Genomic DNA, 26,835 nt, shown 5'->3' with positions numbered 1-26,835 from the left:
AATGTTATTTATGCGGTGGGCTGGAACCTAATTTGCAATAACGAGGATGTATCGGAGGGACTTAAAAAGGAAAAATAAATATAACAAAAGAGTGTAGATTATGAAGAAATATGTAAAATTTGCTATAGAAGGTGTGAATTTACTATCTAGAACGGAGACAGAATGTGTGTGTTATTCACCTAGATAAAATAACTGGGCTACATTATACTGAAATTAGTATGTGTATTTAACTGAAAGCTTTTGAGATATATTGAGAACTGTAGCAGATCATGCATCAGTTAAAACGAAGATAAAAATGTTGGATAATGATACAAGAATTAGATATTGGCACTTTCCTTCTTACTGGTTTAAAAAATGGCAATTGAGTCTTGATGTAGAGAAAACATTTGAGTCGACTGGGATTTTATAAGTAGGGCAATGGTAGCATTTGCATTCCCTGATAGAGTAATAGGGTTAATATGGAGGATATATGAAGGGATGGAGGCAAGACTTAAGGCATGACAGCTTGTTTTAACAGAAGAACAATGCAGGGATGTCTTCTTTCCCCACTGTTATTTGCTTTATATTTAGAGCGGTTGGCAAAGAAAATGTGATTCACAAATTTGAGGATAAATTCTAAGCTTGCTTCCCCCCTTTCCTGTGGCAGGTCTTGTCCAGATACGGGTTTGCTGTGTCCAGGACTGTTTGTGAGCTCTAAGCCCCCCCACACACACACACACACTTAACTGGGGTTAAACTATTCCTGGCGCTATAAAGTCTGTTCTTCAAAATTTCCCTTGCAACTAGCCAGCTTTTTAGTTTTAACACTCATCTTTTTCTTTGAGCTCAGCACTTGTTCAGAACTCATTGTAAGCACTAAATAAGTTTCAAATTACTACAGCACTCAACTTTCATCACTTGTCTAGAGGAAAACAGGTTTTAGTACTTAATAAATAAGCACCTATTCAGGCATGTCTAAAGGTCAGCTCCTGGTGTTTTCTCCTGTCTACCTGATGAATCTGGGCATCTTGGGACAATGCAGCAATTGCCTCATGTACACAGACAAACCTCTCCTCCTACCACCCAACACTACGACCTGTGAGAGATGCACTTGTATAGCCAAACTGGAAGCAAAGCTCTCTTCACCAAAGACTGGCCTAGACAGTCAAGAGGAGAAGGTAAACACTTGCACCGCACCACACTCATCACATAGTCCCACAAAACCTACACCACCAAAACACACACACACACACACACACACACACACACACACACACACACACACACACACACAGAAGCACAAAAAACACACATCTACATTTGCGGAGGCTCTCAGTACAAATCTGCCCAAACAACAGAGACCTCCAAAGCAGAAATGCAAGCAACGTCCACCCCCCAACACAACCCAAATGACACAGCCCACATACTCAGTGTGCCACTCAACTAGAGCCAATAAGGCATAACGTACCCAACACTCGAGTCATAGGTGACTCTCTAGTGAGGCACACTGATCCACTCACCAGGCTAAACAAGGAAAAAGTTACTGTCAGCTGCCTGTCAGGTACCAGGATCCGCCACATAATGCACACACTCAGGTCACTCCACAACAAGTACAAATATGACTCGGTCATTGTCCATGTTGGTGTGAATGACCTGAGATGTACCTCCCTGGACTGCATGAAAAGAGACATGGAGGAGCTCTCCGATCTTGTAGCCCAGGCAGGCATGACCCTAGCCCTGAGTTGCATCCTGCCATCACCCAGAATGATACCACATTACAAGGACAAAATGATTGACTTTAACAATTGGCTAAGCTTCTGGTGTCATTCTAAGGGAATCCAGTATCTGTTTGCCTGGTGTGACATGATCGACAGATCACGCTGCTTTGCCAGAGATGACATGCACCTGTCGCTCTTGGGATTCTGGATACTGACAAAGGCTCTTGCCCACCCCTATAGTGCCTTTTTTAGGCAAGGTTCAAATGACAAATTCACCACTGTAACCGGTACAAGCAAGCAAAATCTGATGGTAATGCTACTCAATGCTAGAAGTCTAAACCTCAAAATGCACTCACTTGAGGCACTCTTTAAAATGGAGAACATTGACATCTGTGCAGTGACCGAGACCTGGTTCAAAGCTCCAGAGAGCACCCCTGCATTACCAGGCTGTAATTCATACCACACCTTTTGGCCACCTAACCCGGACCGAAACAGTAAACATGGAGGCGTGTCCATATTCATTAAGGATATCCACATCTCCAAGCTAGTTGCTGAGCATAATGCATCCGAGATTATCCAAGTTCAACTAACTCTGGACAAAACCACAATCCAGATTGTGGCTTGCTACAGACCCCCCACCATGCCCCAGGTTTCCCACTCCTCTTTTCTTGATACACTGGAAAATATTAAGGTACAACCCAACACTCTAATAATGGGTGATTTCAACTACCCTACCATTAACTGGGAAAACTACTCCTGTACCAACTCTTTTTTGCTCAACGTTTTCTGGAAATCATCAATTCCAACGCCTTGGATCAACTTATCCACACCCCCACCAGGGGCAGCAATATTCTAGACCTGGTCATTACCAACATGGGTGACTGGTGTTCCACACCAGAGGGCAGCTCCTCGTTGGTCAGATCCGACCACAAGCTAATCACCCTAGACGTACACATCCCGCTCCCACCCCCCATTAGGAAAACGGCCGTAAAAAATTTCTCCAAAGCCAACTTCACGTTTCTTAAGACAGAAGTGGCAAACTTCACGACACCCATGCAGATGGACAATAGAGGTGTGACTGCTGAATTCTGCACAAATGCACTTTATAAGCACTTACACGAGTGCATGGATCATGCTATCCCTAACAGAACCAAGATGCTATCCTCCAAAAAAGGAAACCAATCTGGTGGTCTTCTGCCATGAACAAACTGTACAACAGAAGAAAGAAACTTGCAAAAAAGAGTAAAATCCCACGATTGGAGGAACTTCCCTGGTCAGCTTCAGTAAGAAGCTGAGATCCCTCATAAAATCCTCCAAAGCTAGTTATGAAAACAAAATTGCCACTGATTCTAAAATTCTATAGCTATGTCAAGAATCTCGATGGCAGCATTCAGATCTGCTCTGAGTTACAGCACAATGACACTAAATATACAGAACCAACTGATATTGCCAGCATCCTGGCAGATAGGTTCAGTGCTAACTTTACCCCCTTCTCACCCCTTAAAGGGCCCATCTTTATACCGGAAGAATGCAAAGTTCCTGTAATCACGGCTGCACAGGTAAAAACTTCACTGTCCAAAGCCAAGAACACAGCATCCATGGGACCTGACAACATCCCAGGCTGCCTTCTACATGAACTACAGAATGAACTGGCACCCCACCTAAGTACCATGTTCAATCATAGCCTCACCTCAGGCTTTGTGCCATTGAGTAGCGCACCATGACGGTTATCCCACTCCACAAAGGGGGCCACAACAGACCCCGGGAACTACCGCCCCATTAGCTTGACGAGCCTCGTCTGCAAGGCCATGGAACGTATCATCATGGAACTCATAAACAAAGACATTGGAGATCTCCAAACTCTGGACCCCACACAGTTTGGGTTTGTAAAAGACGGATCATGTCTCCTAAACCTGATAGACTTCTTTGAAGTAGTCACCAAAGCCATAGGTGAGGGTAAGGTGGTTCACACAGCCTATCTAGATCTCGCCAAGGCGTTCGACACCATCCCCCACACTGGAATTATAGATAAACTCCGTAAACTAGGTATAAATTCCTATGTCACAAGATGGGTTGTCAACTGGCTTACTGATGGTACCCACACTGTGAAAGTAGCAGACTCCAAATCAGACTTCAGACCAGTGACAAGTGGAGTACCACAGGGTTCAGTCCTGGGTCCTGTCCTGTTAGCCTGTACTTCAGAGAAGTAGATACCAAACACAGAAGGTCTTTGGCTAACTAAATTCGCAGATGACTGCAAACTACGAGCCATAATCGAAACTCCAACGATGTGGACATCCTACAAAAGGGCCTCACTGAGACGGATGCCTGGTGTCAAAGACACGGTCTCAAGCTCAATGCCAAAACGTGCATTGTCATCCTCTTTGGTAAAAACTCTGTACCCATGAACTACCACATAGGTGGTAGTCTACTTAACACCGAAAGTGTGATAAGAGACCTTGGGACACAGGTGGACAGTAGTCTCTCCTTTGATCACATCGCTACAGTGGTCAGGAAATCCTTCTATGTGGCACACTTAATCACAAAAGGTTTCTCATCCAGAAAAAGAGGTCATTGTTCCCCTCTACTCATCACTCATTAGACCCATTGTAGAGTACAATGCCTCTTTTGGTATGTACCTCACAAGACACCTACAACAACTGGAAAGGCCGCAAAAATACCTCACAAAGAGGATTACTGGCCTCAAATAGATGCCTTACGCAGACAGTCTCAAAACTCCAGCTTTACTCCTTCGCATATCGCATACTCAGAGGCGAGCTTTGCCTAACATACAAAGCTGTGTCAAACCCAGAGCTGTTGGACTTGCTCCACTTAAAGAAATCCCAATCCCTCCGAGCTACACTCTCTAGGGACCTAAACCTTGTCACCACAATAAACAGAACATGCTCGAGGGATAGATTCCTGTCCCAGAGACTTCCCATACTCTGGAACAGACTACCTATCTATGTCAAACAGAGCTCCTCATTAGCACTCTTCAAGAAAAATCTTGATGATTGGATGGGTAATAGGAAATTCACCCCGGGGATCACTTCTGTGGTTCTGCTTGACAGTGGCACAGGAAAATAATTTTCTTGGGTGGCGAAAGCCAGGGTACCTTTTTGGCTAGGTTTGTGTAGGCCCCAGGGCCAATAGCCTAGTACCTACCTATGTCATGGTATGGTACTCAAGAAAAGTTAACCTTATTTGCATACATTTTGTTTGATCTGATGTTGCCAATCTTTGTTCATTCTTGATGAATCAGACTCTGTTCCAATCTTTGAAATCTGCTCAGCCGTTACACAGCTCGTGCCAGCCAAAAAACCCTCGAGCTAAAACTCTACCCACAATCTCCCTCTCTCCATTACCTCAGATCTCGTTTGCCACTCTGTCAGCAAGACAGGTCAGCTGTTGCTCTCATCCAGCTAAGTCCTTCAAAATTCTTTTAAAATTCCCTTTTTTATTTGTGTGTGTGTGTGTGTGTGTGTGTGTGTGTGTGTGTGTGTGTGTGTGTGTGTATATATATATATATATATATATATATATATATATATATATATATATGTATATATGTATGTGTGTATATATATATATATATATATATATATATATATATATATATATATATATATATATAATATACTACCTATATCTTTATAACCTTTTACTACCGTGTGTCTGAATACTCTACCCTTTATCTCTTATTATTAATCCTGTCCGCCTTTCTTACCTCTACTGGTATTTATCTGTACCATCGTTGGTACCTCCTTCCTTCTGTTTCTAATTACCATTTTGGTATTTTTTTCTACCATAGTTGGTAGATTTTTCCGTTTAACCTTAGATTGAGTGTGTGTGTGTGTGTGTGTGTGTGTGTGTGTGTGTGTGTGTGTGTGTGTGTGTGTGTGTGTGTGTGTGTGTGTTTAGCGCTTCTTTCTCATCAATGCAAAATGGTGGAAAAACAAAAAGGCACTTCTGGATTTAAACAGTGCCAAGACTGTGGAAGAAAGATATCCAGTTCTGATGGGCATCTCTCCTGTGTTGATTGTCTAGGAGCTCCTCACCAAGATCTAAATTGTGACATCTGCCAGGCCTTTAGTCATCGAGACTTGGTTGAGTATCGTAATAAGCTCATTTTAACAGGCTTACTAAAGACCTCTTTCAGCAAAGCCTTGTCCAAGCCTGACTCTCTAAAGCTGACTCTTCCAAAAAGAAGAGCCACTCAGTGCCTGTGCCTCCCATACCACCAGTGGCCCCAAAACATAAGACTCTGGTTCCGACTACCTCCTTAGAACTGAAAGCTAAGGTACCAAAACTACAAGTTGAAGATTCCTCAGTGCTATTACTATGGTGTCTTCAGCATCAGCATCGGCACCCAGCGTCTTTTGTTTCTGGTTTGGTGCTGACCTCTCCTACGGCACTTCAGCAGGCTTTACCCATCCTCTCGGTACTGATACCAGAACAGGTTTTTCCAAGACATGGTATTTACCTTCCAAAGACCCCTTTTCTGGCAAGTTGCCCAGTCCCTTCCTGAAATGACCTGGGTCCCCTTCAGGTTTTTCAGTTTGATCCTCCAGGAGTCTCTCCGTGAGATTGGTGGATCAGCTGTTGGCAGCCAGAAGTATCCCTGACCCTTCTCAAGCACCTCTCCATTCTGGAGTTGGGGTATCTTTTCCAAGGATTCCTACACTGTCTCATCCTCTGACTTCCTCTGGAGCTTTGGAGCCCAGCACTTAGATCCTCCTGGTACCAGCTGCCTGGGGTGCCATTAGGCATCCCTTCCTCTGTACGTAGTGCGGCTCTGACTTCTTCGGTTCCTTCCTCAGAACCATAGATTCTTTGGGCCATAACTCTGCTGCTGGTTCCGAGGGCCTTGGATCGGCTCCTGTTTTTATGCAAAGCTGACCTCGACTCTTAGGACTTTGTTGGTTGTGGGTCCTTCCCCAACTCCTACCTCGGAAGGCAGGCTCTCAGAACGGGGTGTGACCTCTGTTCTGAGGTTGTCTTTCTCAATGCCAGGCTCCCACTCCTCTTGGGGGGGGCACTGCCTTCCAAGTTATGGAGAGAGCTTTCGCCTCTGCAGGCTCTCAGCTGTTTACTCCTGCATTGGAGTGTCATATTACCAGGTCTTCTGGCCCAAAGCCGACACAAATCCCCACGACAGGACAGCGAGCACCCAAGTTTCAAGTTATCCGTGCACAGGGCCCCTCTTCTTCTGAGTCTTCTTCAGACATCCCCACTGAGGAATCCCCGCTGTAAGAAGACATGCAAGAGGAAGCACCTAGATTCCCCGGTAAAGTCTGTCACTGAGGACACTGATTTAGATGAAGGCAAAGGTTCCTTGCAGTCTCCCCCTGAAGATGTCTCCTTTGGAGATGTCCTAGAGATCCTGAAGCAGAGGGGTAACTGGAAGTCCCAAGACTTGACCTCAGAAGAAACCATGTACTTGCAAACATTCAGTGCTTGACCATCTACTTCCTGGGTGACCCCATCCACTGGCTATCTTATTAAGCTGGCCACTCAGCAGGCTTGGAAGGCCCTTGAATTCATAGAGCCTATTCCTTGGAGACTGGACAAAATTTTATCACCTCCTGAAGACCAATATTGTGCCAAGGGTTTAGCAGTAGGTGCCATGGTAGTGGGAGATGCCACCAAGAAAAAACTCCCTGATGAGTTGTACTGTCCATCCTCCTAACCAGGAGTCTAGGCCCATGGACAAATGTGGAAAGTGGGTCTATGCTTCATAGGTAGGTACTAGGCTATCAGCCTAAGGGCCTAAGTAAGCCTAGCCAACAAGGTTCCTTGGCTTATACCACCCAAGAAAGTTATTTTCCTGTGCCCCTGTCGAGCAGAGCCACAGAGGTGATCCCTGGGGGTGCATTTCCTATTTTCAATCCACTCATCAAAATTTTTCTTCAACAGTGCTAATGAGGAACTTTGCTTGACATAGATGGGAAGCTTGTTCCAGAGTATAAGAAGTCTCTAGGACAGGAATCCATCCCGCCAGCATGTCCTGTTTATTGTGGTGACGAGGTTTAGGTCCCTGGAACGTGTAGCTCGGAGAAATTGGGATTTCTTTAGGTGTAGCATGTCCAACAGCTCAGGGCTTTATATGTTAGGCAGAGATCACCTCAGAGTAGGTGATATATGCTACGAAGTAAAGCTGGAGTTTTTTCAGATGGTCCGTGTAGGGCTGGAGTTTTTTCAGATGGTCGGTGTAGGGCATCTGTTTGAGGCCAGTAATCCTCTTTGTGAGATTCTTCTGTTTCCTTTCCAGCTGCTGCATATGTCTTGAGGTACATTCCAAAATGGGTGTTGTGCTCTATAATGGGTCTAATGAGTGTCTAGTAGAGGGGAACAATGACCTCTTTTTTTCCTGGATGAGAAACCTTTTGTGATGAGGTGTGCCACGTAGAAAGATTCCTGACTACTGTGGCAATGTGATTTTCAAAGGAGAGACTACTGTCCACCCGGGTCCCAAGGTCACTTATGCATTTGACATTAAGTAGACTGACGCCTATGTGGTAGTTCATGGGTACAGAGTTTTTACCAAAGGGGCATTGAGCTTGAGGCCATGGCTCTGACCATACCTCTCAACCTAGAAACATCAAAAATCTGACCATGCCCATGAAAAATAGGTACAAATCTGTACGCTGATTAACATCTGATTTGCATACATAATTACGTAACTCCACCCACTCTGCAATTGTGGAATACCAACTTTCAAACGCAAACTGAAGAACAGGCAACCAAAATATGGCACCAGAGTCCCCATGCAGCCACTCCGATGTCCCATTACCTCGCTATTTCACCCCATTTACCATAAACACTAATGTGTGCATACTGCTTTACTTCTACAATGATTATTTGGATTTTATTTTTACAGCACAACAATGCACAAACACTAATAGACAACTGGTAAAAGCAATACTGTCTCACAATGAAAATAGACTTGGCATTAAAACTTGTCTGCCCTTGAAACTTACATTCATTGAAACAGCATTGAAACCCACACCACATCCAAAGAAAATGCATCTGGCCAGTGGTGGATAAAGATTACCTTTGGGCTGTTTTCAAATCATTGGCCCCTTGCACACAAAACAAGAAGCATACATGTGTTATTTTCTTTAATGCACTTTCCTGACTATTATATTCCTTGTGTAATACAGCACACTTGTTAGAGTGCATTTTAAATTTATTGTTTAAACATTTTTCCAGTAGACTGTACTGTAGGCAATGAAACAAAATGCATGAACCAGTAATGCCAAAACTGCCCAGTTCAGAGCATTTTCCGTCATAAAGGTCTTCTTCCACACCCACACTATAAATAGACTGACAACAGTGTAAGTCATAGGCATCTTGCACAGCTTCTCACACATTTTCAATTTCATTTTGGGGGGTGGGGGCAAAGGGTCAAAAACCAGGGACACATTTTAAACATAGCACAAAACACCTAGGCAAAGCTCACAAGTGGTGGTGGCTAGGGACTTTAGGCTCTTTTTACCCTGTACCGAAGGTACAGGGTTTGAGCCAGAGTACCTCTAGCCACCAGGGGGGGCATTTTCACACGCACACACACACACACACACACACACACACACACACACACACACACACACACACACACACCATTAGCTCTCTCCATAAAGCATTTGCTGTGGCCAGTTGGAATTTAGTCCTGTTCGCATAAACAAGTATCCATAAAACTCTGTTCCTGTTCCCGCTTGCATAAACAAGTATCCACCATAAAACTTTGTTTCTGTTCCTACTCGCATTCTCTCACATATAAAACTCTGTTCATGCCCCCCCCCCCCAGCCAGAAATGATGAATGCAGGATGTGAAGCTCCATCAGCTCAATTCGGACTGGCTGGTAGCCCCGACAGCATTGATGTCATCGCCGACAGCGCAAAATTGAAAAACAAAGGGATTCGTGACACCCCTTCATTTGGACCCCAAAACTCGGTAAAAACAGAGTAATTTGGTATGGTTGGGTGGTATGGCTTTGACACCAGGCATCTGAATCAGTGAGGCCCTTCTGTAGGATGTCCACATCATTTGGGGACTTGACTATGGCTCCTAGTTTGCAGTCATCTGTAAACTTCGTTAGCCAAAGGCCTTCTGTGTTAGCCTGTACTTCAGAGAAGTAGATACCAAACAGGAGAGGTCCCAGGACTGAACCCTGTGGTACTCCACTTGTCACTGATTTGAAGTCAGATTTGGAGTCTGCAACTTTTACAGTGTGGGTTCTGTCAGTGAGCCAGTTGGCAACCCATCTAGTGACGTAGGGATTTATACCTAGTTTAGTGAATTTAGCTAAAATTCCAGAATGGGGTATGGTGTCGAAAGCCTTGGCAAGGTCAAAATAGGCTGTGTGAACCACCTTACCCTCATCTACAGCTTTAGTGACTGCCTTAAAGAAGTCTATCAGGTTAGGAGGCATGATATGCCATTCACAAACCCGAACTGGGTGGGGTCCAGAGTTTGGAGGTTACCAGTGTATTTGTTTGAGTCCCATGATGATGTGTTCCATGGCCTTACAAACCAGGCTCATCAGGCTAATAAGGCGATAGTTCCCAGTATCAGTGGTTGCTCCCCCTTTGTGGAGTGGGATAACTGTTGCTGTGCACCATTCAGTGGGCACAAAGCCTGATGTGAGGCTATGATTGAACATGGTGCTTAAGTGGGGAGCCAGTTCATTCTGAAGTTTGTGTAAAATGCAGCCTGGGATGTTGTCCAGTCCCATGGATGCTCTGTTTTTGGCTTTAGAGAATGGAGCTTTTACCTGTGTAGTTGTGATTACGGGGACTCTGCATTCTTCCTGTATAGATATGGGCTCTTTAGGGGATGAGAGTGGGTTAAAGTTAGCACTGAACCTATCCGCCAGGATGTTGGCAGTATCAGTTGGTTCTGTAATTTTCATGCCGTTGTGCTGTAACTCGGAACAGATCTGGGTGTTGCCATTGAGATTCTTGACATAGCTATAGAATGCTTTGTGGTTGTCCCTAGAATCCGTGACGATTTTTGTTGTTGTAGATAGCTTTGGAGGATCTTATAAGTGATCTCAGTTTTTTACTGAGGCTGACCAGGGAGCTTCTCCACTCATGGGATTTTACTCAGGTCTTTGAACTTCACGGCACATTTTACTAGAGACCAGAGAGATTTAATTAAGGAATTATCAGATACTCTTGTAGAAGCAGTATCTGACAAGGTGCAGGACAAGGTCCCCTCTCAGCTAGCCTAACTGGAGTATATACTGAACTCTTCCATGCTGCATATTGCACATGCAGCAGAATGCACGACCAGAGCAGCAGGTTCCTACATTTCTATATGGTGAATTCATGGAGCCCTTCAAGCCTTTCTTTGTCAATGTTCCCTTTGATGGATCATCTTTGTTCAGCCTCAAGGTGAAGGACACACTAGCCAGGTGTGAGAAGGATGGAATGACCCCATCTGCTGTGAGCATTTGTTTTTCTTCTCGATGATCCTACTCCAGGAATCAGAGGAGTGGAAAGATAGGGTTCAAAAAGTCCCAATGGCCTTTCCAGGACACACGTGGTGGTGGCTCCCCTCAGGGTAGACGAGGGAGCTCGGATGGAAGAAGCCAACCGTGAGGCAGAGATGGCCCATGAAACCAGGGCTGCAGAGACACTTTCTCTGGACAACCCTACCAGTGTTCCTAAAAGGAAACCTGATTGCCTTCCTCTGGGAGCAGTTGGGAAAAGGCTCTCACTGCACTCGACAGCCTGGCGACAAATAACCTCCGATACTTGGGTGCAGAGAATCATTACCAGAGGCTATCACATCTCCTTCACCCTTTTCCCAAGATCACTGAGAAAAATCCCCAATGTTCTACCCAATCAGAGGGATCAAGCAGCCTTAGAAGTTCAAAAGCTGTTGGAAAAAAAGAGTCATTCAAGAAGTCCTACCAAACCAGGTTCTTTTTAGTGCTAAAGAAGATGGGGGACTTGAGGCCTATATTGGACCTCCGCCTTCTGAACAAGTTTGTTCAGCAAACAAAATTCTGGATGGTCATTTTTAGTCTGTTCTCCCCTTTCTAGGGGAAAATTATTGGATGTGCTCTATAGATCGTCAAGATACGTATTACCACATAAACATGGACAAATGCTCAAGAAGGTGCATCTGCTTTCAGCTAGGGGCCAGTCCTCATCAGTCCAGAGAGCTACCCTTTGGCCTCAATGCAGCCCCCAGGTTGTTCAGCAAATGCATGGCAGCAGTTATGACTCGCATGAGACTACACAGATTCCAAGTGTTTCCTTGTTTAGACAACTGCCTCCTCACCACCCCTACAAGGCTTCTGCTGCTTCAAACCACTGACTGCATCATACACTTGTTCAGTGCCCTGGGCATAACAGTCAACAAAGAGAAGTCGCAGCTAAGTCCCACTCAGGACCTAGAATGCATAGGAGCATCCCTCAACACAGTTTCGTTTATAACTTCTGTACCCTTTCACAGGCTTCAAAAGATAGGGTCTCAAATGCAACTTACTTTAGTAAAAAGTAAAGTGCCCACTCTACTTGTCCTTCAAGCCTTATGATCTTTGTCGGCGGCCATCACCCTGGTTTCCTTGGTGAAATTTCATATGGGGATACTTCATTGGCTTCTGGCCTCATTATGGTCCATTCTAACTTATCCAATGACTCACTAGATCTTAGTAACAGGATGTTGCAAAAAGGACCCATCTTTGTGGATGCACTCAGAAGAAATTCTAATGGGCCGCCTCTTTGTTCCTCTGCAACCCAAGGCCATCATGACCACAGATGCCTCCCAGATGGGGTGGGAGGAGCATTATCTGGGAAGAATGGTCCAAGACACTTGGTCTAGGCCAACTTGCACATCAGTGTCCTGGAGATGGGAGTAGTGCTCTTAGCATTGCAAGCCTTTCAATCTGCTCTTCCTCTGGGAACACTTGCAGTCGTCAGACAACATGTCAAGTGGTGTGGTACATCAACAAGCAGGGTGGAACCAAATCATACCCCCCTTTGCCAGAAGCTCTGAGTGTGGCATTGTGCACATCTTCCAACCGCTTTCTTGTGGCAATGCATATCCCATGGAGTTCCAACATGATAGTGGACAAGCTGAGCAGGCACTTTCTACTGCCTCATGAGTGGTTTCTCAATCCCAAAGTGGCAAAGGAAATCTTTTGCAGATGGGTTCAGCCTTGCAGTGATCTCTTTGCCTCGCCTCTCCAACCAACAAGAAGTGCAGCAGCTACTTTGTCCTAATCCCCCCTCAGGGGGAGTCCCTGAGAGAGGTTCTCCTTCTCGATTAGCCCTCTAAAGAAACCCCAAAGGTTGCAAAGCAAAGTGATTCTCATTGCCCCCTTCTGGCCCAGGCAAATTTGGTTCCCCTTTCTATGGCCTCACTTGATTCATTATCCATGGATGCTGTACCCAGTTCTGGACCTGCTGTCTCACCCACAGGAATTGGTGCATCTGGATCTACGCTCTCTCAAGCTCACAGTTTAGTTCCTCCAATTCCATTAGTCACCAGGCAGAATAATATAACTTCCCCAGTACAAAAGATTCTTTTGGCCTCCCATAGGCCTTCCACCAGGAGACTCTCTTCCAATAAATGGAAGAAATTTTCAATTTGGGACTCTGAAAACAATTTAGATCCCTTTCCAGCACCTGTTGAAAAAGTTTTGATATTTTTATCTGCCCTTTTTGATCAAGGAGCTTTTGCTTCCACCATTAAAGTTCAGTTAGCGGCCACTTCTAATTTTCACAACAGATATGATGACCATTCTTTATTTTCCCATTGCCTATGCAAGGTCTTTTTCAAAGGTGCTTTACATCTAAAACCTCCATTCAAAGATTCCTTAGTTCCATGGGATCTTACCTTGGTTTTGCAATATTTAGTACTGCCTCCCTTTGAACCAGCGGACAATTGTCATCCCAAATTCCTTTCCTGGAAAACTTTTTCTAGTAGCCATCACTTTCGCCAGAAGAGTCTCGGGCATTATGTGCAAAACCCCCATATATCATTTTTCATAAAGACAGGGTGTCATTAAGAACTAACCCTTCCTTTCTTTCTAAGGTGGTCTCTGAATCCAATATTAATCAAACTATTGTTACCAGTTTTCTTCCCCAAGTTTTCCAACAAAGGTGTGTATTGTTTACACTTACTGGGCATACATAGGCAACTACGTTTTTACCTGAACAGGGATAGAGTCCAGGAAATCAGATCAATGATTTATTTCCTTTTCTGGCCCATTAGTGGGGGATGCTGTATCAAAAGTGACCTTATCTAAATTACTGAGAGACTGTGTTACCTTTATAGCACATAACCAAAAGTAACCTGTGCCTGTTAAAGCACATTCAACCAGATCAGTTGCCACATCAGCAGTTTTTCATTCAAAAGTTTCTATGGACGAAATTTGTGCAGCTGCAACTTGGGTTATGCCTCATACCTTTATCCGTCATTACAAATTGGATATGGTCTCCAGAGAAAGAGCATCCTTTGGCTTTGTGGCTCTCAGGAATACCCTTCCATAAGGCCACCCAAGGACTGAAGTAACTGTCCCGTTCATCTAGAATAAATGAAGATTGACAACATCAGATAAAGAAGTTATGTACTCACCATAACGTTCCATCTGTGTTGTCAATCTTTGGTCATTCTTGACATCCCACCCACCTTCCCCCTCCTGCAGATTTCCTGGGATCAAACCCTTGTCCAGGGTTTCCATAGGGTTGTTTCCTTGGACATTGCTTATAATTTCTCTATATACTCTTGCCCTGATCTGCAAACTCGATCTGAGGTAAAGGAGAGAGGGGGATTCTGGTTAGAGTCTTAGCGCGAGAGTTTTTTTGCTGGCATGAGCTGTATAACAGCCGAGCCGGTTCTGAAGATTGGAACAGAGTCCCATTCATCAAGAATGAACGAAGATCAACAACACAGAACATTATGGTGAGTACATAACTTCTTTTTTTCTTGTAGAAGTTGAGTTTCTTCAGGATATGAAATAAATGAAAGTAAAAGTATATTGTACTATAATGGTAAACTATGTAACCACACAGGAATTGGTTCAGCAGTACCCATATTTATTGGGACATGATACAATGAAGTGTTTAGGAGTATAGATTAGATTAAAAACATTCTGCTATAGTAGTGAAGGATATATGAAAAGAAACTAAACAAAGTAATTCAAAAACTGAGAAATTGGAAGTTTGTGATTATGGATAGTAAGACAGAGTGAAAATGTTTTTATACCTAGTCTTACATGCAGGTCTGGTATATTTTTAACCAGTGTAAACCTTGTGGATTATTAATTGGGGTAAAGGATTTTATTTGCGATGAGTAGAAGGCAAGAGTTAAGCAAGATAAGCCGATTCTCTCTCTAGAGCAAGGTGGTTTATAGTTAGCTGATTTAATAGGGTGCCTTGGAGCTACACAGTTAAAGATTTTATGTACAAGTCAAACCGAAGATTATGAATATAAGTAGAAAAGGTTGATAAAATGTGTTTGTGTGGGGGTCAGGACATGGAGAGACTAGGAATTTCTATGCAAGTCTGTAAACCAATAATTATAGAAAATATTACTTTTGTAAAGTAATAGAAGGCATTCAGAAAATTTAAGTCAGTGTAAGAATGGAGACAGGAGATATGATCAATTAGTATGTTTGGTAGTAGGGATATACAAAACAGGTAAGAGGTGGCTGTAATTTACTAGTGAATATTACAAGTTGGACCAATGTGTCCGGTGCAAGTAATATGAGGGGGAAAGGTAAAAGAGTAGAATTAAGCTAAACAGAAGATTGAATAGCAGGTTATAAACTGCCTTACCTGTCAGGGATTGGTAAAAAAAAAGTATAGGCATAGAAAATTGGACAAGGAAGTGCTAAGGAGAAAGCTTTGGCAATTATTATCATTGAGTCTAGAATAGAAGCTTCTATTTAAGTAGGATACAATAGTGGTAAGTATAGCATATTGCATGATAACTATAAAAATCGATCCAAGGAGACGAACAGATTGCAGTAAAGAGAATATAAAGGCAGTTTATAAAGGCACAATGGGAAGAAATGTGTTAAGTCTCCCAAGTATGCAACAAAGTCCTTTTGCTTAGAAATGGTTGCATAGATATTTTATACCCCAAGTAGACTTCAGAGGAGTTTCCTAAGTAGACGGCAAATGTTGGAGGTTTGATGGGGGAAGAGAGAGGTAATTGAGAACAGAGTGTGTGTGTGTGTGAGTGTGTGTGTGTGTGAGTGTGTGTGTGTGTGTGTGTGTGTGTGAGTGTGTGTGTGTGTGTGTGTGTGTGTGTGTGTGTGTGTGTGTGTGTGTGTGTGTGTGTGTGTGTGTGTGTGTGTGTGAGTGTGTGTGTGTGTGTGTGTGAGTGTGTGTGTGTGTGAGTGTGTGTGTGTGTGTGTGTGTGTGTGTGTGTGTGTGTGTGTGTGTGTGTGTGTGTGTGTGTGTGTGTGTGTGTGACGGGGGAGGTGTAAGGAGTTGGAAGAGTTCAAAAAATCCATGGGGAGTATTTTGACTTAAATGTTGGAGGAACATATGGTTACAGTAAAGGAAATTTCTTTTGAATGTATAGGATCTGAATCACCTGTCCAGAGGGCAGAGTTGTCCCCTTTATGGCTTTGATTTCTCTAGCTCTAATGTTACTGCTTGCCAAAAAGAGCAATTACTAGAAAATGGAAATCAAAGATTAAACAGACTGTACTGAAGTACTGAATATTGTAAAGGAAAAGAATTGGAAGTAGGAACTTTAGAAAAGAGAACTATCAATTTGTGTAGAAATAAAAGGAATTTGTCAGGACAAAATATGCAGAATAATGTTCATGAGGAGAAGTGAGGTTTGAGGGAAAGCAGGAATTCAGCATTTTAGGTAATGTTGGAGTGAATAATTGTTAAATAAGAAAATCTGTGTAATGCATGAGAATAATGAAAATGTTATTATGGTTTGTTTTCTATTAATGTATGTGTTCATATGTCATTATTAAATAAAGATGTTTAAAAAAATGCAGGGGTGTTCATTACATATCTGAGTTCTGGATATGAGGGAAATGTTAACTCTCCAGGTGTTACAAGATGTCCTCACTAAACTAGCTTTGGTCACTTACTTGGCTGTGTGGCAGTAGTCTATTATTTCAACAAACAAGGAGGTACCAGGTCCTATATCGCTTAATAGAAGACACTGAGTGTGAGTGTTGGCAAATTCTAGTCATCATTTTGTGACGGTCTGCAAGTGAGTTCTCATGTCTGGAGTGTGAATGTCAGACTTCGTTGTTGTCTTATGATAACCTCATAAACAGTCGCTCAGACCATTAATTGCTAAAGAGGAGTTTTAAAATGGGGTATGCTGGTCTGTGATCTTTTGCCTCCCCAGCCACTGCCAAATGTCAAGCTTTTTGACTGATCACTCTGCCCTGAGATCAGAGCAGAGATGCAGTGGTGGTTCAGCACTGATCTCAAGACACCTTTTATGGTTTACCCCAGTTATCTTTGGCAAAGTTTATCCACAAGACCAGGATTCACAATACAGTAATTCTAATAGCCCTATTCTGGACTTTGCTAGTAAGATTTCCACTGTTGAAAATATTTCAGCTGCCACCTCCTCTCAGGTTACCCTGGAGGAAGTCTTCTGTCTGAATCCTTGAGGAAGGCAGTTATAAACCTGGGGGGTTCTGAAACTGACTGCTTGGTTTCTCTGCTTCTGTTAATTGTCTGGAATCAGGATTGTACAACATATGGATGACAACATATATATTCTAAAACTCTCTATGAAGGAGATGTACAGAGATAGTTGGAGAGGTTTTCCTTTTGGGCTGCTAACCACCACTTGGAATCCCTTATCAGACCCTGTTCCTGTGGTTCTTATGTATTTGCATGTGTTTACCTGGAGAGCCTGACTGGATAGTGGGGGGACAACTTCCCCTTTTCAGTTGAGGCCCTGGAAGAAAAGTTTTACATCAACAACATTTGCATATAATTTTACATACTGCAGTAAATACATAGAAATTAAGCATTTTCTAGAGTAGACAGTTTATCAATGGAGACATGGTTGTGACATTTACAGTTTTTACAATAGCTGTTAAGAACATAAGGACAGAGAAATTGCATTTACACTGGGCAAAATTTTGTGGTTCAATTTTTTTTTCTAAACACCTTTATTGAATATTCACTTATGACAGAGTTCATTTGGCAGCTATCTGTAACTTTCACATTGGCCAAAATTTTATCTTCTTTCAAATTTGTTAATGTGTGTAAAGTATTTATTAATGGGGCGGGGTCCAATTAGGGAGCCAATTCCATCTCTGGAATTTTTATTTTGTGATTCCCACGGTGGTGCAGCAGTTGCATTGTTGCCTCACAGCAAGAGGTTGTCCTGTTCGATTCTCAGCTAGTGTATGGGGAGTGCCTTCCATGCGGAGTCTGCATGTCCTCTCCGTGGGTCGAGTGGCATTCCGAAAGACATGCGTGAATGGGTGTGCTTTCGTTAAAGGTTGGGCGTCGAGCTGGCAACTCGGCACCGTGAAAATCTACTGCCAATCACTAGCGGACTGGAGTTCTGCTGTGGCGACTCCTAACCGGGAAAAGCCGAAAGACAACAACAACTTGAGAAGGTCATTCTTCCTCTGTTTGAACCAGACATGTATGCTAAGATGTTCTTCGTTCCACATTGCTGCAGTCCTTACTATTGGGTAGTCCGCTGTCCAGTCGGCCCGAATACCAGAGTATATGGCTGACGTCGGTCAGGGCGCATTAGACTGACGTCAGTACGTCAGGGTACTAATGCGCATGACCGACGTCATATCCTCAGTCTTTTTTGCCGCATGGTCCGATGCAGAAGCAGTTTTGCGAGTGCAGGTTGGCGTTCTGAAATATTTCCGAAGTCGGAGTTTCAGACCGAATCAGAGTTGGCTAAGTACCCCGTTGGGGAACATTTTGGTTTTTTCTTGCCTCAGTATTTAACCGGATGTCAGAAAAAGTGAATAACTGTATTTCATGTGGGAAACAGATACCTCATAGGGATTACCATACCTTGTGTATACCTTGTTTAGGGCCTGAGCACGACGTTGTTGGATGCCGCTCTTGTGCTAGGTTTAACAAACGCACTATTAAGAGACTGTTAGACTGTGCCAGGTTAGTGTTTGGGAAGCGTTGCAATTATAAAATGCCGTCGGATACTCCGACGCCCACCTGTACCAAGACGCGCAAGGACAAAACAGCGAAGCCTAGGGTGGATGAACCGGCAGACCCAGACGCCGGTTCTTTAGCAGGCTCAGTGGAGCGGAGGTTTTGCCAGGAGTTTCTTTGGAGTCTCAGGCTGAGACTTTACTGTTACAGGATGTGCCTTCTCAGGAAGTAGGCCAGGCTGAGGGGGCTTCTCAGGTAACTGTTCTTCCCTCTCTTCCCAAGGTAGTTAGAGCTTCTCCTTCTGTTTCCAAAACTTCTTTGAGAGGTAGGCCAAGTTCAGCTTCAGTGGGGGCTTCTCCTAGCACTTCAGGTTCTGTGCCTAAGAAACATATGCTTAAAATGGCAGAAGATTTAATTACTATGATTAGAGGCTCTATGCCCCCTCCTGATAAGAGGCCTAGGGTGGAACCTGAGTTTGAGTGTTTGGAACAGTATTCAGAGGCTTCAGAGTCTTCTGCGGAAGACTTGCAGGAATTTCCACCTTATTCTGATTCTGATGTGGATGATTCTACACCTACAGCTTCTCCTCCTGAGGATTTCTCATTTTCAGAAACTCTGCATTCCATGAGAGAACACTTTAAATGGGAAGGCCAGGATTATTCTGATTCCAGGAAAAGGCTTAGGGAATTCTTATTTTTACCCCAACATAGGCCCTTAGCTATACCTCCTGTGTTGAATATGGTGGAAGATGTTTTTGCAGAGGCTTCCCTGAACCCTGACTCTTTGCCTCCTGCTCCTGTTAAACCTGATAGATACTATAGGGTGCCCAAAGCTCATAAGTATTTGTTTAAGAGTCCTAGGGCGGACCCAGAAACTGTTTCTCAGGGGCCTAAAGGTGTTAAGGCCTCTGTGGTTAAAAATCCTGTTCCCACTGATAAAGAGGCAAGGGCTTTGGATAGGTGGGGTAAGAAAGTTTATACTTCTTCCACTCTAGCCATGAGAGCGTTGAATTGTCAGTTTCACATGTTAAAATATCAAAATTATCTCCTTTCACAATTGAAATCTAAGGTGGATGCTTTGGCGGAAGGTATTGAGTGTAAAGAGTTGTTGGATTTAGTTCATGTGTCTGAACAAGTGGGTAAGCATTCTTTGCAATGTGGTTTTGATGCTGTACAGGCCTCCTCGAGGGTGGCTGCCACTAGTTCTGTTCTTCGCAGGCATGCCTGGTTGAGGGATCAGAATTTAGCTGAGCATGTTAGGACAAGGATTTTGGATGCTCCTTTACAGTCTGATGTGTTGTTTGGTGCGCCTGTGGAAGCAGTTTTAAAGAAAATGGAGGACAAAGCTAAGTCTATGCAAACTGTTAAAGATTTTTTGCAGGTGCAGCCACCGAAGTTTAGTAGAAATTGGCCTGCTAAGGGGTGGACATATCCTGCTTATGATTCCCAGTCTAGGGGTAGGTCTAGACGTGGTAGGGGCAGAGCTCAAGGTTCTTTTAGGCCTAGAACAGGAGTTCACCTGCTCAGACTTCTGGTGAGGGCAGGGGTCAGTCCTTTCGTAAACAGACCCAATGACCTGCCTTTTCAGCTGCCGGTAGATTCTCGTCTGGCAGCTCCTTTGGGAGGAAGACTGTCTCTTTTCAAAGACAATTGGGATTTAATTACTCAAGACAGATGGGTGTTGGATATCATTCACCACGGTTACAGGTTTTATTTCCATACATTGCCCCCTTTCAAAGGCATGCCAGACGTTCCTCCTCCACAAAGAAAAGAGGCTCACAAGCAAATTTCTCAGTTACTCCAGATGGGGCCATTCAGCCAGTCCCTGTATCAGAAAGGGGCCTAGGATTTTATTCTCGCCTGTTCCTAGTACCAAAGAAGGGGAACACGTGGAGACCAATTTTGGATTTATCTCTCCTCAACACTTATCTGGACATTCCCAAGTTCAAGATGTTGGCGTTACAACAGCTTTTACCTCTGCTGGGCAAAGATCACTGGATGGTAACTTTAGATCTCAAGGAAGCTTACCTTCATGTGCCTATAAGGCTAAGTTGCAGAAAGTATCTGCGGTTTCGAGCTGGAAATTCTCATTATCAGTTCTCTGCATTGCCCTTTGGCTTATCTACTGCGCCCAGAGTATTCACAAAGGTTCTGGCTCCAGTGATAGCTTACTTCAGGCTACAAGGAATTCAAATCTATCCTTACTTGGACGACTGCCTGATTCTGACTCAAGACAAGGAAGACCTTCTACAGCATCTGGAATATGTTATAGCAGTGCTAAGATGCCTAGGGTATTCTGTGAACGAAATAAAGTCCAGTCTAGTACCCTCTCAAGACATGTGCTTTCTGGGTGTGAGACTGAATACAGCAGCTCAGATGGCCTTTTTAACCCCGGACAAACAAAAGAGTCTATCACTTTACTTCCATCAACTATCTCATCAGTCCGTGCTGACTGCAAGGACAGTCCTTCAAGCATTAGGGTTCATGGCATCTTGTATTCTGGTGCTTCCCAATGCCAAACTGCATATGAGGAAGCTACAATGGTATCTCAAAAATGTATGGACACAGCACTGCCAGGATTTGGACACTGTCATTCAAATAATACCTTGCCTTCAGAAAGAATTTTTGTGGTGGGCTCAGGAATGTCACCTAAACAAGGGACTCTCTGTGACCCGGCCAGAGGCGAGTCAGATTTTAACGACAGATGCCTCGGACATTGCTTGGGGAGCTCATCTAAATGGAAAGTGGATACAAGACAAGTGGCCTGCCAGACTACAGCATCTACATATCAACATGAAGGAGATGTTAGCAGTCCAGTTTGCATTAATGGCTTTCAAGGAGTTGCTTCTTCCAGGGCAGGTGTTGATTCTAACAGACAACACAACTGTCATGTGGTACATCAACAAACAAGGGGGAACACATTCTTACCCATTGTGCAGGCAAGCAATGATTTTATGGGAGACTGCGCTCAGCTTGCAACTAACTCTTCAGGCAAGGTTTCTGCCAGGAGCACAGAACTCCTTAGCAGATGTGTTAAGCAGACAAATCATGGATCCCCACGAGTGGAAACTGGATCTTCATGTATTTCAAAGGTTGACAGTGTCCTGGGGAACTCCAGACATAGATCTGTTCGCTTCTCCACTAAACCACCAGCTGCCAAAGTTTTGCACAAAGAGGTTACATCACACAGCTTGGAAAGTGGATGCTCTTTCTTTCAGTTGGAAAAATCTTCATGTGTATGCGTTTCCACCTCTGCCTCTTCTTCCAAAGGCGCTTCTAAAAGTCAGACAAGACAAGCCAAGGATGATTTTAATAGCTCCAGATTGGCCTCGGCAGCACTGGTACCCATTACTGAGGAGTCTAGTAAAGAAGCCTCCATGGCCTTTACCCTTGATTCCGCACCTGTTGTCTCAGAGAGAAGGCCACCTGCTCAATGTCAAGCTTCGCTCTCTTCATCTAACAGCATGGCATATTCTGTTTTGAAAGACAGTCGGTCTCAACTTCCTCAACAAGTTTTAAATGTGATTATGGAAGCTAGAAGACCTAGTACAAGGAAAGTGTACGCAGAAAAATGGAAGAGATTTTTATTTTGGAGTGCAGCAAGGAATTTGGAGATTTCTGAGCCTAATTTGAGTGTGGCTCTTCAATATCTTACTGAGTTATTGGACAAAGGTTTGTCCTTCTCTTCCATTAAGATTCATGCTGCAGCAATTTCAGCTCACTATGATTGTGACCCACCATTGTTTTCGCATCCTTTGTTCAAGCAGTTTCTTAGAGGGGCAAAGAATATAAGACCCCACGAGAGCTCCTACTCCTGCTTGGGATCTCAATTTTGTGTTGGAAAAACTTACTCTACAACCTTTTGAGCCTGCGGCTACTGCTGAATTGAAATACTTGTCATGGAAGACTGCTTTTCTGTTGGCTATTACTTCTGCAAGAAGGGTGTCTGAGTTGCAGGCCCTTATGGCAGTAGAGCCCTTTTGATTTTCCATAAGGATAGGGTATCATTACGTACTAATCCTTCCTTTATGCCTAAGGTGGTTTCTAGTGTGGCTTTAAACCAAACTATTCATTTGCCTACGTTTTATGCAGACCCCAAAATAAAGGGGAAAAGATTTTGCACACTTTAGATGTACACAGGCAATTGCGTTATTATTTAAGCAGGACTAAGGATTTTAGGCAGTCTCAGCAGTTGTTTGTTTCTTTTGCTTTGAGTTCACAGGGCAAGCCTGTGTCAAAACAGACTATTTCTAGGTGGATTGGGTTTTGCATTGCATTTTGTTATTCCCATCATGGCAAGGAGATTCCAGCTGGGATTAGGCCTCATTCCACTAGGGCTACTGCCACTTCAACAGCATTTCTAAGGGGGGTGGCAACAAAGGATATTTTGGAGGCAGCTACTTGGAGTTCAGTGCATACTTTCTCTAAGCATTATCACCTTCCTCTCTACTCTAAGTCTAGGGCTGGTTTTGCCACAGCTATTTTGCAAGGCATGTTGTCAGCTCCTGCTTCTTTATGATTTGCCAGCCTCCCTTACCTCTGCTTTGGGATTCTACCCAATAGTAAGGACTGCAGCAATGTGGAACGAAGAACATAGTACAGTTTTGTACCTACCATAAATGTAGATGTTCGAGGATCCACATTGCTGCAGTCCAATTTACCCTCCCTCCTTCCCCTCTGTTTTGGGGTTGGTTGTGTAGGTGAGGTTATCTGCTGATATTTTTGTATATATTTTTGTATATAATGTACATATTTTTGGTGCAGGTATTTTGGGCCTTGTCTTTTTAGGGTCTTCTGACATCTGGGGCAAGAAAAGACTGAGGATATGACGTCGGTCATGCGCATTAGTACCCTGACGTACTGACGTCAGTCTAATGCGCCCTGACCGACGTCAGCCATATACTCTGGTATTCGGGCCGACTGGACAGCGGACTACCCAATAGTACGGACTGCAGCAATGTGGATCCTCGAACATCTACATTTATGGTAGGTACAAAACTGTACTTTCCTGACATTGAAGACCTTTTTCTTGGTAGTGGTAATTTCAAGGAGATGAATTTTGGAGTGTCAGGCCTTGACAGTTAATCCTTCATAACTAATGTTTCATAGAGAAAGGGTTTTTCTGAGTAAGTCCTTCCTTCATGCCAAAGCTTGTGCAAGAGATTCATGTTAATCAGTCAGCTGATCTTTCATTATTCCGCAGAGAACTGTAATGCCCATACTGTATATAGTGTGGATGTTTGTAAGCAGCTTGGATATTAACTAGACAGGACCAAAGCTTTCAGAAAGGCCTTTCAAAAGCTTATGTCCTTGCTCATTAGAAAATAGGGTCGACAGTGACCAACCTTTTTTTAGCCAGTTGATTTTCTGCCTGCATTTTACTTGTCTATAACAAGTATGAAAGTTGCTTTCTTTGCCTGAAGTACACTTTACAAGGGATGTTGCAGCTTCTCCAGTTTTTTTTTTTTTTTTTTCAGTAAAGCTTCACTAGAGGTCAACTGCCACTTGGTCTTCAATGAAACCTTTTTCTAATCATATTAAACTTTGCATTGCTTTCCAATTTCAAACATCTTCTGGGCCTGTAGTCATAAGAAATTTGCTCTAGTAGACTATAGAGTAGCAGGATCAGCTGTGGACTCTGTCTTGATGATTTTAAAGAAGACTAAACATCCCTTTGCAGATACAAAAGTTTCATAATTACCATAGCATTAAATCAGCTTAGTGGGTTTGATCTTCATTAACATCCTGCCCACATTCCTTCCCCCCCCATTTTCCTGTCTCGGTAGTAGAAAGAGTATTGGTCATGTGTATTTATGTAACTTGGTTAGAAATTGGAGAGAGGGGTGGCAGTAGGGACTGAAGTCTAGGTACCATGGGAATAAGGATGTACAAAAGTACCCTGGGAAAGTTTATCCATCAAGCTATATGTGCATAATGCACCAAATCCTGTCAGTTTAAGAAGACTGAAATATCCAAGTAGCTGTAATTTTATAGTAAGTACATAATGTTCATTTTATGGTATGTCATTTAGCAATTCTTTATTTTCAGTTTATAAATGTTTATTTCACGATGTTTATTTATAGTATGTAATGTTCTGTGGAGTTGAGTTCTATGACCTGTTTCCATGGTTCATACGTAGAGTTGTATTGCAGTTAAGTAAAAGGTAGTGCTGTGAGCTGCACTCTTGCTACTAGTTTCATAATTAATGTTTTGCTTTTCTTTACAGATGATACCAGTGATTTCCAGTGTACTCAAAAAGAGGTAAGGTTGCTCCTTCATGCATCTAACAGTTTTTAATTTCATGTCATTCTGACAATAACTATAATTATCAGAGACTGTTTGCTGTTGTGTAGGACACTGCTATGTGGTTGTTGCTTTGGAATACTGTTTGGGTAGATGCCTTTTAGACCACGCAGTATGAGCTTGTTTCCATAATGACAGACTCTTGTGGTATATAATTGGCAAATTTTAGTGTTGGCAAATCCAGGACTGTTAAGTTAACATTGTTGGTGCTGATCACAGTTCAGCAATACCAGAAGGATAGGTCATTCTGCTTTTTAAGATGGAAGGTAGCACCATAAATAATTATAATGGCATATAGTTCTTTTTCCTTCCTACTCTTTCACTAATTTGTTATTGTTGAATGCTAGGCAACTTTTCCTGCATTTGTTGTACCCTTCCATTGTGTCTCTGTTTTTGCTTAATAGGAGAGCTGGTAGGGAGCAGTCTTTGTATATTTCCCCAATCCACATATTCCCTTTTGCCAAGAGCTTTGGTTTGCAAAGGGCCAAATATGGGCAGCCATATGTTGTCTTGCTGGTTTGTTTAGCACTACCTAGTAACCTTTCAGTTCAGTTTTCACAGGGGAGTGCTAATGTAACTATCACTTTTTGGCTACCCTGATTAAAGTATGTAACTGAGCAGCTCTGCATTGGAACCTTCTGTAACTATTCTTCAAGCAGATAGATATAGAATTAAGCCAAGGTAGTCAGCAACTCTGGTCTGCAACTCCTTGTCTGTAACAGCAGATGGAACTGTTAAGTAAATGTTTGTAGTAGTATACTATGGCTATGAATTTCATAAGCTAGTACCATTAGAACAAAGGGACGAAACTCTTGCTATGACCCAGATTTTGCATAGTAGCTAGGGTACATATTAAAACTGGCAGGGCAGGGGGTAGAAATGTAACTTGGCTTGTTTTGGCACATATTGAGGATACATGTTTGAAGCATGACAACTCTGGTACTGATACAAGAACTATGCCACTTGGTTAGCTGTATGTTGGGGCAGACTTCTTGAGTTACATACTACTACTACTGCTACTACTACACAGTTGGGGGTTGGTTCTTTATAATGGCATTATGCGGGCCTTCCATAAGGTCATCTCAGCTCTCAGCACATCAGTGGGTGGGTGAGATTAACAAGAAAACCCAGACAGAGGATGGCGTATGTAATGCTGCAGCAATTCCAACCCTACCCTGCCGTCAACAGTGTATCTTTTCACTTCCCCTTCTCACCTTGCCAGCGGCAGCCTTTGCTGGAGTGAAGGTAATATCTATCATAATGCCTTTACTGCTGTCAGATGAAGCCCTGTTTGGGATGCAGTTGCAGGCATGGGGCTGTTGAATGCTGGAAGAAACATTTAGCAGCTGATGGTCAGATTGATATGCTTTGGGGGCCAAAAGGAAGGCTTAGCAGTATTAAAATTTAGTTTCATTTTCAGTTGGATTTAGATGATGCAGTTATTATTTCTAGTTAAATAAGGACGTGAAATTTTGGGGTGTCACCTTTAGGACAAATACTAGCAAGTATTTAATCAGCTTGGCTTGTAAAACTTTCACATGCTACCCTAGCCCCTCCTCCATATTCATAATACCTAGTTTGGAAGGACATTTCTCCATATTTCTTCAGCGATATGTTAAATCCAGTCCACCAGTAAACTGCCCCAGGACACGTTTGTAGTAGACATCAGAACTTTCCTTGTATTACTTTTCTAGCATTGTTATCTTAGAATTACATAATTTTTCTGTAATCATTCGTTG

The 26,835-nt window shown here is 43.2% G+C and overlaps 1 protein-coding gene across 1 annotated transcript in view; it reads left to right on the top strand.

Moving 5' to 3' along the window:
• LOC122797746 (protein spire homolog 1-like) overlaps positions 1-26,835 on the top strand; it is a 966,788-nt gene that overhangs the window by 171,961 nt on the left and 767,992 nt on the right. Inside the window, exon 2 of the mRNA XM_044066271.1 lies at positions 25,020-25,054. Coding sequence (XP_043922206.1) covers positions 25,020-25,054 — 35 coding nt within the window. The remainder of the gene's footprint in view (positions 1-25,019; positions 25,055-26,835) is intronic.

Source organism: Protopterus annectens, chromosome 3.part1 (assembly GCF_019279795.1).
Source record: "Protopterus annectens isolate FY-2018-M chromosome 3.part1, PAN1.0, whole genome shotgun sequence".
NCBI classification, from domain to species: Eukaryota; Metazoa; Chordata; order Ceratodontiformes; family Protopteridae; genus Protopterus; species Protopterus annectens.
This window is presented reverse-complemented; position numbering and strand designations above follow the sequence as displayed.